A 14,027-nucleotide genomic window follows, 5' to 3' on the forward strand; every position below is an offset into this window, starting at 1 on the left:
TTCAACAAACAAATAAATATACCTACTATATATTTTAGAGAGTTTGTGCATCTGTCTGTCCAGCCATATGTCTGTGCGTCCGTTTGTTCAAGAACTCCTCCTAAACAGTAAGAGCTAGGACCACCAAATTTTGTAGGCAGCTTTCTCTTCTCATAACTTAAAGCAAGCTCAGGTTTTAGTTGTGCCAGGACAATGGGATGTTTGTAGAATGTGATTGTTTTACATCAAATGGAAAAGGAGCAGGTATACTCACGAATGACCACAGGAGACAGCAGGCATGGGGGACAGCTATACTCATGAGTCCTGAGGGGCAGCTGCTGGCCAGCAGTACAGTCCCTACAACTCTGGATGCCACGGGGAGCAGCTGACAGCTCCCATGGACTGCCCCAGCCCATTGTGGTGCACAACCCCCCAAATCCCAGGCAATAAGTAGGTGTGTGTATCTACATCACCTTGGCTTACTGCCCAGTAACTCACTATGCAGACAAGCCTCCATATTTTAAATAGTTCAAATTTCATGGGTATTTGTAGCCGGATTTTGGTTCAGGCTAATTTCTCTGTTCAATAAAATGCACAAATAGTGCCAGTGAAATGAGCTGAAGGAGACCTGTTAGATGGGACTTTGAAAAACACTCAAGTTACTTGGGGCAGAACTTTCCATCAGAATTATTTTTGGAAGGAAAGTAGCTTTTCAATCAATGGAAATTTTCCTGAAAAAAAATCTCATTTTTGTCAGAAATGTGTCAAGGTTTTAAAAAAATTTTTTTTTAAGTAACATTTTGAAGATTTTTTTGATGAAAACAGAATATTTATTACATGGAAAACATAATTTAACAGCAGTTCTGTTTAGGTACATATAAGGCTCATTAAAAAACCTTGAGGCTTGTGCTCCTAAATCACTCGGGAGCACGTGAAAATCCAGCCTGTTTGTATTCAGCACCTTTTCAGATCAAAGTGAGCTTTTGTTCAGCTTCTGAAAACATAAGTCTGCCCCAAAACTAGGAACAAAAAGAACAACAACAAAATCTGAGGGCAGTATTTTTATTGAACAAATAAACATTTATCTGCTGTGGGTGCTATTCAGACATTGTAGCATTGTGCCCATGCATGAGAACCTGACTCACACCAGGTCTGTACAAAACCTGAAAGGTCAGGTTACGGTACACAACTCTATCTACATAAAATATGTAGTTAGTGTCAGCTTAAGGCTTAAGCCGAGCATGACACTGTTTTCACAGAGGAGGCTGACATGAGCAAATGCTTCTGTCAGCTTCCCTTACTCCTTGCGACTGTGAGGAGTACTGAGTCTGACCAGAGCTACACTCAGCATTCAATTTAGCAGGTCTTAACTAGACCCACTAAATCAAATGCCAGAAAATCAATCTCTGGCACTGCCAGACAAATTGACTTATAAACAAAAGTGAAACTAACCAGTTTGTTTTCATTTTCCAATCTGGAAAAAATGTAAAACCTTAGCATAATTGTCAAATGTCAGTAAAAAAAATCTTTCAGTGTTAGTAATCAGGTGTGTTTTTTGTGCCTGTCAGGAGACGCTCCCGTGTTCGCCTCCCCCCACCATGCCTCAGTGCCCCAATCGACTGTCTCCACTCAGTCCAACGCTGGACCGTCTACAGTCTGTCTCGGGTGCTCATCACCGGCATTACTTTCACCCTGCTAATAGTGCTATCCCGACACCCTCGGTACGGCAGCCAAGGGTAGCGTGGAGGAGCGAAGGGGGGGCCCGGACCCACCCTCACTCACGGGCCCCAGCCCAGGGCCCTAAGGACCCAGATCCGCAGAGGATCCGGTCCAGTCAGTGGGGCGTGCCGCCTAAACGCACTGACCCACCAACCACACCGGGTTCTGCCCTGGGCTACTTCCCTTCCCCCGAGGGTCCCTCTCCCGTGGAGCTCACCTTCCCTTTGTGGGACAGGATTGCGGACGAAGGGGGCAACCGCTCTTGTCCGCGGCTGGCCACTTTCTCCGGACCCGGACCTCTCCTCTCCCAGGCTCAGGGCCTCTCGGCTGGCTGAGCTGGTGGGGCTTTTGAAATGGCCGCCACCGCCCCATTCGCCCACTCCCCAGCGCGGGCCGTGCTGATGTCTGGCCACCGCTCCGCCTTACACCGGCGTCCCTGCGTGACATCCTCGCTCCGAGATGCCCGGTACTCCGCCCCCTCCCTGGGAGGCGGGGTCTTTCCTCGCTCCCTCGGCCCACCCCAGGGCTTCCCCGATGTCGCCCTGCCTGACGTCAGCCCGGGCGATGTCCGAGAGGCGCGAGAGCAGGCGGCGCAGGGGTAAGCCTCCCCGCCGCGGCGGCTGCCCAGCGCTTCGCCGGCAGCGGAGGAGGGACGGGACAGGGACGTCCTGTCACAGTGCCATAGGGAAAGATATTTTGTGTTTGTAAAAATATTTTTTTATTTGGCAGTATGCCTTTTAGTATATTCCATCAGATGTGGGTGAGAGATTCTGACTATGTATGATCATATAGTGTAGTTGCATTAAATCTGAGAAAAATCACCTGGTTGCTGGAATTGCAAGGACTGAAAAAGTTGCACTGTCAGCTTCAAAATTTCAGTATTTTTTACTTAGGCAGTTATTTTCACAGAGGGAAATGCTGTTCTTTTTTAACGAATATCATTGGCTTTTTGGGAGAATTAAAGGAAAATTGTCAAGTTATTATTTAAAAAAAGACTTATCTGCTATTATCAGAAAGGTTTCTATGGTTTTCTCTAATTGTTGTGAACATATAGCTTCTGACAGAAACCTGGTTGAGCATCCACCAGAACTCATGCTGAGAACAAGTTTTGAAGATAACTGAGAGCCAGTATGCTTTGTTCCCTATTGAGGACAAAATTTAAATATCTGTGTCCAGCTAGTGTGAGCTAAGAGAGAAGAATTGCTTTTGCTTGTTTAACAACAGCCCTACTGGGTCATCGGACTAAAGTCAGGAGCCTCCGTTGCTTGAGCTATAGGATCAGCTCCACTGAGATGGGACAGCAACACACACATCATCCTTCTTAGGTGGCCCAGGCACTTAATCAGGACAGAAACCAACAGTGTTAATGTGGGTCTGCACTAAGGGGAAGATACAACCAGAAAGGAAGCGTTTTGCCTAGGCATCATACTCCTTGCTCAACTTTTCCTGCTATCCTTGCAACAGATGCTGTTTCATCGGATTTCTGCCGAATTTGCTCTCTGTGGCTGTTGAAGGCTCAGGACAAAGTTAGAGAGGTAGATGGAGACAGCTTGGTCAGATTGGGGACCTATGGATGAAAAGAACATTTCCCTGTTTTGAAAAACTATAAGATGCCATTACTGGAGTTTTTATGTATCTTAGCAGCCAAGTACCTACAGCTAGTTACCCATTTCAAGAGAATTTGTCCCTTAGCTTTGATACAGCAGCATTAGGCATGTAAAGGCAGGGCATTGCCTGTTGCGGTGGTATACACATTATGATATAGAGGAAAAAATATATTTCTGTAGCCAACACATAATCTCCGCAAAAAAGTGGACATTTCTCTTCATGCAAACATAGGTTGCTGCTGCACACTCCATACTCAAAGCCCATTGGTAAGTTCACATGAGACACAAAAGTCAGGTTTGCCCTACAAATTTAAACTAGTATCACTACATCACTCAGGGGTGTGAAAAGTCCACGCCCCTGGATAAGACAGTCACGCTGACCTAACCCCTGGTGTAGACGATGGGAGAGCTTCTCCTGTTCCTGCTTCTCATGGGGGTGGATTAACTACGCAGCAAGAGATGCTCTCCTGTCAGTGTAGCACTGAAGCAATTCTGGATTTTGTTATATGAAATTGATTGAGTTCCTTGAGTTAATTCCTGTAAAGCATCCATTCTAATCCTGTAATCATTCTTCTGGTTCTTCTTGGACCTCTTTGCCATTTATCTGGAACTGCAGGCAACAAAACTGGACTGCAGTTGCACCTGTGCCAAATGCAAGGTCAAATAACTTTCTCTATTCCAACTTGAAGCTCCCCTGTTTATGAATTCAAGGATTGCATTCGCTCTTTTGGTCACAGCACCATACTGGGAGCCCATGTTCAGCTGATTATCCACCAGAGACTCACATCTTTTTCAGAGTTGCTGCTCCTGGGATAGAGTTCCCCATCCTGTAAGTATGGCTTACATTCTTTGTGCCTAGCCATATTACAACACTTAGGCTACGTCTACATTGGCCCCTATTCCGTAATAGGGATGCTAATGTAGCATTTGGGAATAGGCAAATCCACGGGGGATTTAAATATCTCCCGCGGGATTTGCATTTTCATGGCTGCCGCTTTTTTCCGGCTTGTAGATAAGCCGGAGAAAAGCGCCAGTCTGGACACGATCCTCCAGAAAATAAGCTCTTTTCCGGAGGATCTCTTATTCCCACTTTCAAAAGAGCTTATTTTCCGGAGGATTGCGTCCAGACTGGCGCTTTTCTCCGGCTTATCTACAAGCCAGAAAAAAGCGGCAGGCATGAAAATGCAAATCCCGCGGGGGATATTTAAATCCCCCGCGGATTTGCCTATTCCCAAGTGCTACATTAGCATCCCTATTATGGAGTAGCGGCCAATGTAGACACAGCCATAGGCTTTGTCTAGACTGCAGGCTTCTTTCGGAAGAAGCTTTTCCGGAAGAACGTCTGAAAAAACTTCTTCTGAAAGTGAGCGTCTACACAGCAAAGCACATCGTAAAAGCAAAGATGACTGGGAGCCAGTAAGCTTTGTTCCCTATTGAGGACAAGAAGTCTTGATGGGGCACTTGCTACATAAGATAGACGGTCACAGCTGGAGAGGTAAGTAGTTAGTGTGTGAAGATTCTCTCCGCAACCCCACACACTCAGGATATATCCACACTGCAAAAAAACAAACAAAAAGCCTAAGAGGAAACCTAAGAGCCTGGATCAATTGACTCAGGCTCATTGGGGCTTCCACCACAGGGCTAAAATAGCAATGTAGATGTTCATGCTTGGCCTGGAGCCCATGCTTTGAAATCTGACAAGGGACATGGGTCTCAGGGCCCAGGCTCCACCCTGTACAAGAATGTTTACCCTGCTATTTTAATCCCTGTAACATACGTCTGAGTCTGCTGTTCCAGACTCTGTGACTTGCTGCTGCAGGGTTCTGTTGCAACTAGATGTACTCTCAAGCCCACTTGGCCAATCTGCCTCCTTGCTTGCTGGATCTTAGCCCACTAATGAGGCTGGCAAGTGGAAATGGAAGGATGGTTCACGTCGGGTATTTCTACACAGCAGAGTAAACTCAGGTTTGAACTCAGTCTTCACTTCTGTTCCACACAAATCAATCTGATTCAGGACCTAGGTCATTGGACCCAGTTAGGAGAGTAGGTGAGAGCCCAAGTCCTTCTGAGACTTTGGTCCAAGCCCTGTCTTTTTTGCAGTGTGGATCATAAGCCCCAACTCTAGGGCTGGAGCAGACATGGAAAAAAATGAGCAGGTGCTTAGCACCCACTGGAAGCTAGCTCCCTCCACCACTCATACTTCTTCTGCCAGTTGCAATCAGCTGTTTTGTGGCATGCAGGAGGCTCTGGGAGAAAGGGATGGGGCACGCTCAGGGGACGGGGTGGGTAGAGGCAGGGCAGAACAAGAAGAGGCTAGAGTGTGGACCTGGGGGAAGTGGTGGAGCGGGGGCTGGAGTGGAGCAGGGACAAAAAGAGGTGGGATAAGAGTAGGGGCTTGCAGGATAGGGTCAGGACCTTTAGAGGAACAGGGGGTTGAGCCACAACTCCAAGTCAGAAGGTCTGTATAGCGCAAAATGTTTGTGTGAACTCTGCTGGGAGACCCGGGCCCAGCAATGGGAAACCCACTTTTGGGTGCTCAGGCATGGGCTTGGAAATACCGAGTGCACAAGCCTAGGTCCCACAGACCTGGCCTTAATGTGCAGTGCAGACGTACCCACAGAAAGTGGTGGGTGGGAGTGAGGAGGGTTTACAGCAGTTGGAAAACAGGATGGAGGGAGACGACTAACTTGGAAACATCCCCCTCATGCCTTTGAGTAGCTCCCCTGGCATGTCCCCTCAAGCCCTCTTACACCAGCCATCTCTTTATGGTGTTGCCTCAACATCATCATCTGTTTGCTTTAATCACAGCAGTATCTAGAGATTCCAGACCAGATCAGAGCTCCTTTTCCTGGCACTCAGCAGACACATGGCTGTCTTGTCCCAGAGAGCTAACAATCTCAATAGACAAGACAAAGAGAGGGAGGGGAAATAGAGGCAGAGAGATGACTTGACAGGTCAGAGGCTGAGCCAAGAACAGACCGCAGCAATTCTGACTAGCTATCCACTAGGCCATGCTGCCTCTCAAAGCTTTAGTGGGAGCGGCACATAGACATAAAAGAGAAACTAGATCCTTACGTTCCTGCAATTATAATACAAATGTGACTTGTATCTCAACGCACAATTGTATTAATTTCCCTGGGTCTTTCAGGCATATCCGCAATCCCACCAAACTGCTGACTATTAGTTTGAAGAGGTTTACAAGGGAAACAGTGCACTTTGCAACAATTAATTTTGCAGAGGAAGCAGCCTGTTTAAAGACGCCTGCAGCAGTCTCTAAAATATGTGTTGTTTTTCAAGGCCACCAGACACACAGTGTTGGCTAGGTTGGCTAATAAACAAAACAACAATGCAAAACCACAGCCTCGTGGGGTTTGGCAGGAAAAGGGGATGTGAAGTCAAATGAATAATGTTTACCTGCTAGGGGTGGGTGAAGACTGTAATTGTTTAGCCTCCGGCACACCCCTGCAAGGGTTAAAAATGACAAAGATATTATTTGGCAACTGCTAAGATTGTTGGTTTGGTGCTCTCGGCAATACGCAGACTGTTATTTACCGGACTTGGTCGATTTACTTCTTAATGCAATAATGACCTGTGAAATGAAACGTGAGCTAGACAATTGTTCCTCATTGTTTCCAGTAAAACATCCTTTCATACCCCATTAAGCCACCATTAATTCCATATGAAAGCAAAACAGGCACAAACTCCACCACTGTCTCTCATTCTCTTTCTCTGTGGGCCTGAGCCAGAGCCCACACACATCCATGAGACTCTTGCTGTTCAATTCCGTGGGCTTTGGTTCAGATCCCTTGCCCTAATGGCCAGATTCCCAAGTCAGGAGCCCCAACACTAGGAGCTGGATTTTCAAAAGAGTTCTGCACCCAGCAGGATCGCATTGTGAGACGAAGGGCTTGTCCACACAGTGACATTCAGGGAAACTATCCAAATTAACTAAAGGTGTCAATTTGACGCTGATTAGTGAAACTGCTTTAAACTCTGATCTATATTACAGGCTTATATTGGTATAACTACATCTACACCCCTGAGCAATGTAGCTATAGTGACTTAACCCCCCTGTGGAGACAGCAATATGGGTACGTCTAAACTACGTTCTATTTTCGAAAGAGGATATGCAAATTAAGTGGGAATTTACATAGCTTCTTTTTATCTCACTTTTGAAAGCAGAGCTTTCGAAAGCGAAAGTAGTCTGGATGTGTTTTTTTCCGGGGGAAAAAACCCTTTTAAAAAAAAAAAAACCCCGCGTAAACCTCATTTTTTAAGGAAGAGTGGGGTTTTTTTTGAAAAAAGGGTTTTTTTTTTCCAAAAAAACCCGTGTCCAGACTACTTTCACTTTTGAAAGTGAGATCGGAAGAAGATATGCAAATTCCCGTGGAATTTGCATATCCTCTTTCGAAAATAGAGTGTAGTCTAGACATAGCTTATGTCAGTGGGACTAGTTCTCCTAGCACCTCTCAGAGATGGATTAACTATGGTAATGGGAGAGTTCTCGTCTATTGATTTATAGTGTCTTTGTTCAGGACTTATTTACACTGCCACTTTACTGCCTTGTAACTTTCCTGCTCAGGAACTGTGAAAAAACATCCCCCTTCCCCTGAGTGCAACAAGTTACAGCACTGTAAATCACCAGTGTAAACAGGCTCGCTTTAACTTACCTCCCCCAGCACTGATGCAGTGACCACACTGCTGCATTAAAGTGCTGCACTTTCAACTGAGAACTGTAGACAAAGCCTAAAGCGCTACTTGTGATGAGGCATTTTAAATGTAGATTTGCCCTAAACTGAACTAAGGTCATTTTAATTTTGACTAATAACGCCACTTGGGGATTTAATACCATTTAACTTAACCACTTCAATTCTGCATAATTCTTAGGCCTGTTTGGATTTTTTTTCCCGATGGAAAATTTTGCTAAGAATGAAAAAAAATATATATCAAAAATTTCCAGAGATTTATATAAGTTTTCATTAAAAAGAAAAAAAAAAAAGAGAGAAACCGAAATATTTCTGGCCAAAATTGTTTTGTCTTTGACTTTTTGGTGAAAAGCTGAAATTTTCCACAAAAAGTAAACCCTCTGAAAATGTAAATTCAGTCAAAACCCCAATTTTCTTTTGAAAAAGAGTTCTCATGGGATATTTTAAATCATCTTGGCTAATTCAGAAATGTTTCAGGTCAGATTCTGATCTCAGTTATACCTAGGTCTAGTCAGAGTGAGTCCCATAAAGTCAGTCGAGCTACTTTGGATGTACACTGCTGAAACTGATCTCAGAATCTGCTCCAAAATCCAAGAGAAGTTGTAATTGAACAGCTAACTTCTGAGCTAGGACATGTGATGGAATGATTGTTAATCAACCAATTGATAGTGATGTGCCACATACAAGAAAATACCTGGAAAACAAAAATAAGAGGAGAAATGTTTGTTGCCACAACTCTTTGAAGGCACATGGAGGAGGAAAATGTCAATTACAAAGAAACCATGGCCTAATATTTATTTTAAAAAATAGTTTATAAAAGTAGGAAGGACTCTAGTCTCTTGTGGCTCGCTGCCCACGAGCTCTCATGTGCAGAGGACCAATTTCCAAGTAATTAAAATGCATGGAAGCCTACCAGCCTGGTATATATTTGAAGCAGAAAAAAGGGGATGAGCAGTGATGATGTATTGACAAGTCCCTTCCTTTACTTCCATCTGTATGTTGCATCAGCCATGTTATTTGAAGGCTAGACTATTACATCACTTGAGGTTAGCCCGCATGCCTCTTCAGTTTTGCTGCTAATGTTTTTATGATGAAGTAATGGCTTTTATTTTATGTTGTTGGCTTGCACACCCAGGCGATTATTATTATCATTAATAATAATTAATAATTTCTTTGACTATCAAACTCAGCAAGACTGTGTCACATGTTTATTAGTTTAGCTTAATTGGATGCAGTTCATCTTTGGCTGCTGTCTGCATTTTGGTGCTTTGTTCACCAGAGTGAGGCTGGATCCTGCAGGCTTGTCCCAACATATGTTGATTTCACTGGCAGCAACTGAATTAGAGGATTGGTAGGGTGGGGCCTTTGCTTTCTTTTTTCCATGGCACAGAAGAGAGCAGAGGTTCCACTTGCTGGAAGTGACTGGTGGAGCAATGCTGGGCTTTTCCTTTCTTCCTGAACTAGCAGCTTTTGAATGATGCATTATTAGGGGCTCAGTTTTGAGCTCAGCCATGTGTCTATCTATGGAGGAACAAGAGAGTGCTCTCCGGCACAGATCCCATGCACTGCCAGACTCTGTGCAGTTTGGGGGAAGCTGGCCACTGTCAGGCTGCTGCTCCTGCCAGGAAGGTGGTGAGGAGGGGCAAGAAATGAACAGAACCATGGCTCCACATTGCTACCCCTCAACCTTAACTCCCTGGCTTGCGGGGTTTGTTGTCCCCATGGAGCCAAGAGGGGAGGACAGACTGTGAATCACAACTGGGTCATGGTTCTGCTCTCGTGGGGATGCCCAGACCCCAGCACTGGGATGACTTTTAAAGTGCCACGCCAATCCTTAGTATATGACCTCTTCAGGGCAGGGTCTGTCTCCTATTCCCTATTTGGACAGCGTCTACAACAAAGGAGTCCTGATTTCAGGTTAGGGTTTTTCAAACTTAGGATTGTGACCTAGTACTGGGTCCTGGAGTGTCAGGCACTGGGTCTCATTGCTGCAAGGGGAGCAAGTGACCAGTGGGGGTGCTAAGGCAGCTACCTACCTGTCCTGGCACCGCAGACTGTGCTGTGCCCTAGAAGCAGCTGGCAACAGTCCCAACTCCTAGGTTGGAGGGGAAAGGAGGGGAAGAGACTGCACAGGGCTCTGTGCACTGCTCCTGCCCTGAGCACTAGCTCTGCACTCCCATTGGCTGAGAACCTGCTGCTGTCTGCTTCTGGGGAGCAGCTTGGTTTGCGGTGCCAGGAAAGGCAGGAAGCTGCCTTAGCACCCCTGCTACACCGCTGAATGGGAGCTGGTTGAGGTAAGCCCCTTCTGCCCCAGCCCTGACACCCCCAAAGCTGGAGCCCCCTCCTACACCCCAAAGTTCTGATCCTCAGTCCCATCCGAGAGCCCACGCTCTAGTCAAATTATGTTGCATCCATGGGCATCAACAATTTTCTTCAACAGGATCATGAGAAAGTTTTTGAAAACCACTGGGTTAGACCCCTGGGAGCTGCAGCAATACAAAGAATAAATAATACAGGTCAGAGCCAGCTAATAAATAAGAAGAACTTGTTTAAAAAAACTTTGATACTAAAGAGATACTGGTCCAGATTCTGTGCTGACTTACATCATTTTGCAAGTCCATTGGGCTTGATTTTCATTGACTGGTCTAGCAGTGTAAAAGGGCCTTCAAGTAAACCTCATTCCACGAGGCATAATGGAGCGGTTGACAAAGGCTTCCGTTGTCAACTGCGGAGCGTCCAGACTACCTCGCTGTGCCGCCAAGCAGCTGATCGGCACAGCGCGGAAGCCATTTTGATGTAAATGAAGTGGCGATTATTTAAATTGCCGCTTCATTTTCCTATGTCTAGAAATCTAATCTAGACATACCCACAGTGTCCAGAGATGGAGTTTTTCCAGGTACAACTGTTCCTGAACAACTCCAACTCTGTGTGTCGATGAACCCTTAGGCTACGTCTAGACTGGCATGATTTTCCGGAAATGCTTTTAACGGAAAAGTTTTTGCGGAAAAGCGTCCGTGGCCAAGCTAGATGCACTTTTGTGCAAAACAAATCTCAGCTGTCTACACTGGCCCTTTTGCGCAAATGTTTTGTGCAAAAGGGACTTTTGCCCGAATGGGAGCAGCATAGTATTTCCGCAAAAAGCACTGATTTCTTACAGTAGGAAGTCAGTGCTTTTGCGGAAATTCAAGTGGCCAGTGTAGACAGCTGGCAAGTTTTTCTGGAAAAGCGGCTGATTTTCCGGAAAAACTGGCCAGTCTAGACACAGCCTTAGTGTAAATGATAATCAGGGTTCATTGACGTCAGGGTATCTCAGACTAGAAGTTAGCTAGCTGAATCGAAGCTCATAACGTGAATATTTGTTTTAAAAATAATTATTGAACAAATAAAATCCCCTATTTGAGTCAACTCAAGTTCTGGAGGAATGTTTTTGCATATATATTTGAATGTGACGATCCCTTTATGGGCTTTATACTGAGTATTCAGCCCAGTCTTTATTCAAGGCATGCCTTCAGTGGGGAATTTTGCCTGGATAATTATTAGGAAATTATTTCGCAATAACTTATTTTGAAATAATAACTCCAGAAATAACTATTTCAAAACAGCGTGTCCACACTATAGGGAAGCCTTGAAGTTTGTCCGAGGCAGGCTCCCTCTCTGTGGACCTGCTACTTCGACATTGATCCCCAGAAGCACTGAGGAGCAGTGTTCCCTCTAAGTTTTTCCATCCATGAGCGGAGTGAGTTTTGTCTTGTGTGCCAACAATGAGGTCATGTGCACTTAGAATCATAGAATCATAGGACTGGAAGGGACCTCGAGAGGTCATCGAGTCCAGCCCCCCGCCTACTTGTTCCGATGTGCTCTGCTGTGGCACTTGACCATGGGAGAATTCCCCTGCCAAAGGAGTAGCTCCCCTGCATCTGTGCTTCCCCTTTCTTGCAGCTCTGGGCAAGAGGGCATGAAGCTGAGGGCAGGGGTGGTGTGGATACACATTTGGTGCTTTAGCGATGGGGAGGAAGCCCATAGCTTGACCTACAAAGGTGAGAGTAGGCACTCAATGTAGCAGATAACTGTTTCCCCTTTGCGCTGGCAATTTCATGCCACTTTGCCCACATTAAATGAACAAGGCATCCCAAACTATCTGTGATACTTTTGAGGCACAATGTCCCTATGTTATAGATGGGGAAACTGAGGCACACAGGAAGTCATCAGCAGAGCTAGGCACATATAAAAGCAAACTGCAATAGTCCTATCTTCTCTCCTCTTGCCCACTGTACACAATACCTCCTACACTTCAAGGCTGCAATAAAAGACATAGTACATCTCTTAGCTCCGGACTTGATTATGGCGTGGATTTTTGGGCAGTGATCCATTCATCCAGCAAGAGGGCCCTTTCCATCTTTGCCCATTGTTTTCAGTTCCTTCTCAGTTTGTAAAACCTTTATCCATTTGTGCTGAAATTTCCCATGCGTGGGATGTGCCTTGGACTGAATTTTTCTGGCAAGCTGGATCAAAAATGCTTCAGCAGTAATGAAGACAAGAGTATGTTTGTCAGGGTCAGAAAATAATTCCCAACCTCTTTGTTTTTAAACTTTAGAACCATTGGTGGTAGAATATGAGCTTGATAGCTACTGGGGAGGTGGCCCTGCACTCAGGGAGATGCCTTTTTGAGGCACTTGGAAGAGGGGAAAGTGATCAGGAATAATCAAGATGGATTCATGAAGGGCAAGTCATGCCTGACCAATCTGATTAGCTTCTATGATGAGGTAACTGGCTCTGTGGATATGGGAAAGTCAGTGGATGTGATATACTTTGACTTCAGCAAAGCTTTTGATGCCGTCTTCCACAATATTCTTGCCAGCAAGTTAAGAGAGTATGAATTGGATAAATGGACTGTAAGATGGATAGAAAGCTGACTAGACCGTAGGCTCAATGGGTAGTGATCAACGGCTCAATGTCAGGTTGGTGGTCGATTTCTAGTGAAGTGCCCCAAGGATCGGTTCTAGGGCTGGTTTTGTCCAACATTTTTATTAATGACCTACATGAGGGGATGGATTTCACCCTCAGCAAGTTTGTGAATGACACTAAGCTAGGGGGAAAGGTAGATACGCTGGAGGGCAGGGATAGGGTCCAGAGTGACCTAGACAGATTAGAGGATTGGGCCAAAAGAAATCTGATGAGGTTCAAAAAGGACAAATGTAGAGTCCTGTACTTGGGATGGAAGAATCCCAAGCATTGTTATAGGGTGGGGACCTAATGGCTAAGTAGCAGCTCTGCAGACAAGGTCCTAGGGATTACAGTGCATGAGAAGCTGGATATGAGCCAAGAGTGAGCCCTTGTAGCCAAGACGGCTAATGGCATATTAGATTGCATTAGGAAGAGCATTGCCAGCAGATCCAGAGAAGTGATTATTCCCCTTTATTCAGCTCTGGTGAGACCATACCTGGAGTATTGTGTCCAGTTCTGGGCCCCCCACTATAGAAAAGATGTGGACACATTGGAGAGGGTTCAGCGTAGGGTGACCAAAATGATTAGGGGGCTGGAGCACAGGACCTATGAGGAGAGACTGAGAGATTTGGGTTTGTTTAGTCTGCAGAAGAGAAGAGTGAGGGGGGATTTGATAGCAGCCTTCAATATCCTGAAGGGAGGTTCCAAAGAGGATGGAGAAAAGCTGTTCACAGTAGTGATAGATGGCAGAACAAGGAGCAATGGTCTCAAGTTACAGTGGAAGAGGTTTAGGTTGGATATTGGGGGTATGTCTAGACTACATGGCTCTGTCGACGGAGCCATGTAGATGAGTTTACTAGACAGGAAAATGAAGCGTCGATTTAAATAATTGCCGCTTCATTTACATCAAAATGGCCACTGCGCTGTGCCGATCAGTGGTTTGGCAGCACAGTGCAGTAGTCTGGACTCTCTGCGGTTGACAACGGAAGCCTTTGTCAATCACTCCAGTAAACGTCATTACACAAGGCATAATGGAGCGGTCGACAAAAGCTTCCATTGTCGACTGCGGAGC

The 14,027-nt window shown here is 45.5% G+C and overlaps 1 protein-coding gene across 12 annotated transcripts in view; it reads left to right on the forward strand.

Moving 5' to 3' along the window:
* Nucleotides 1–14,027, forward strand: part of PKHD1 (PKHD1 ciliary IPT domain containing fibrocystin/polyductin) — a 409,604-nt gene that overhangs the window by 306,826 nt on the left and 88,751 nt on the right. The window contains exon 60 of one of the 12 annotated variants that reach the window (XM_075923353.2): nucleotides 1,548–1,699. The exons of the other annotated variants lie outside the window; for them this stretch is intronic. Coding sequence (XP_075779468.2) covers nucleotides 1,548–1,678 — 131 coding nt within the window. The 3' untranslated portion in view covers nucleotides 1,679–1,699. Of the gene's footprint in view, nucleotides 1–1,547; nucleotides 1,700–14,027 lie in introns of those variants that run through there. 12 annotated transcript variants of the gene reach the window in all.

The sequence above is a fragment of the Pelodiscus sinensis genome, chromosome 3, assembly GCF_052426305.1.
Source record: "Pelodiscus sinensis isolate ZL-2025 chromosome 3, ASM5242630v1, whole genome shotgun sequence".
Taxonomy (NCBI): domain Eukaryota; kingdom Metazoa; phylum Chordata; order Testudines; family Trionychidae; genus Pelodiscus; species Pelodiscus sinensis.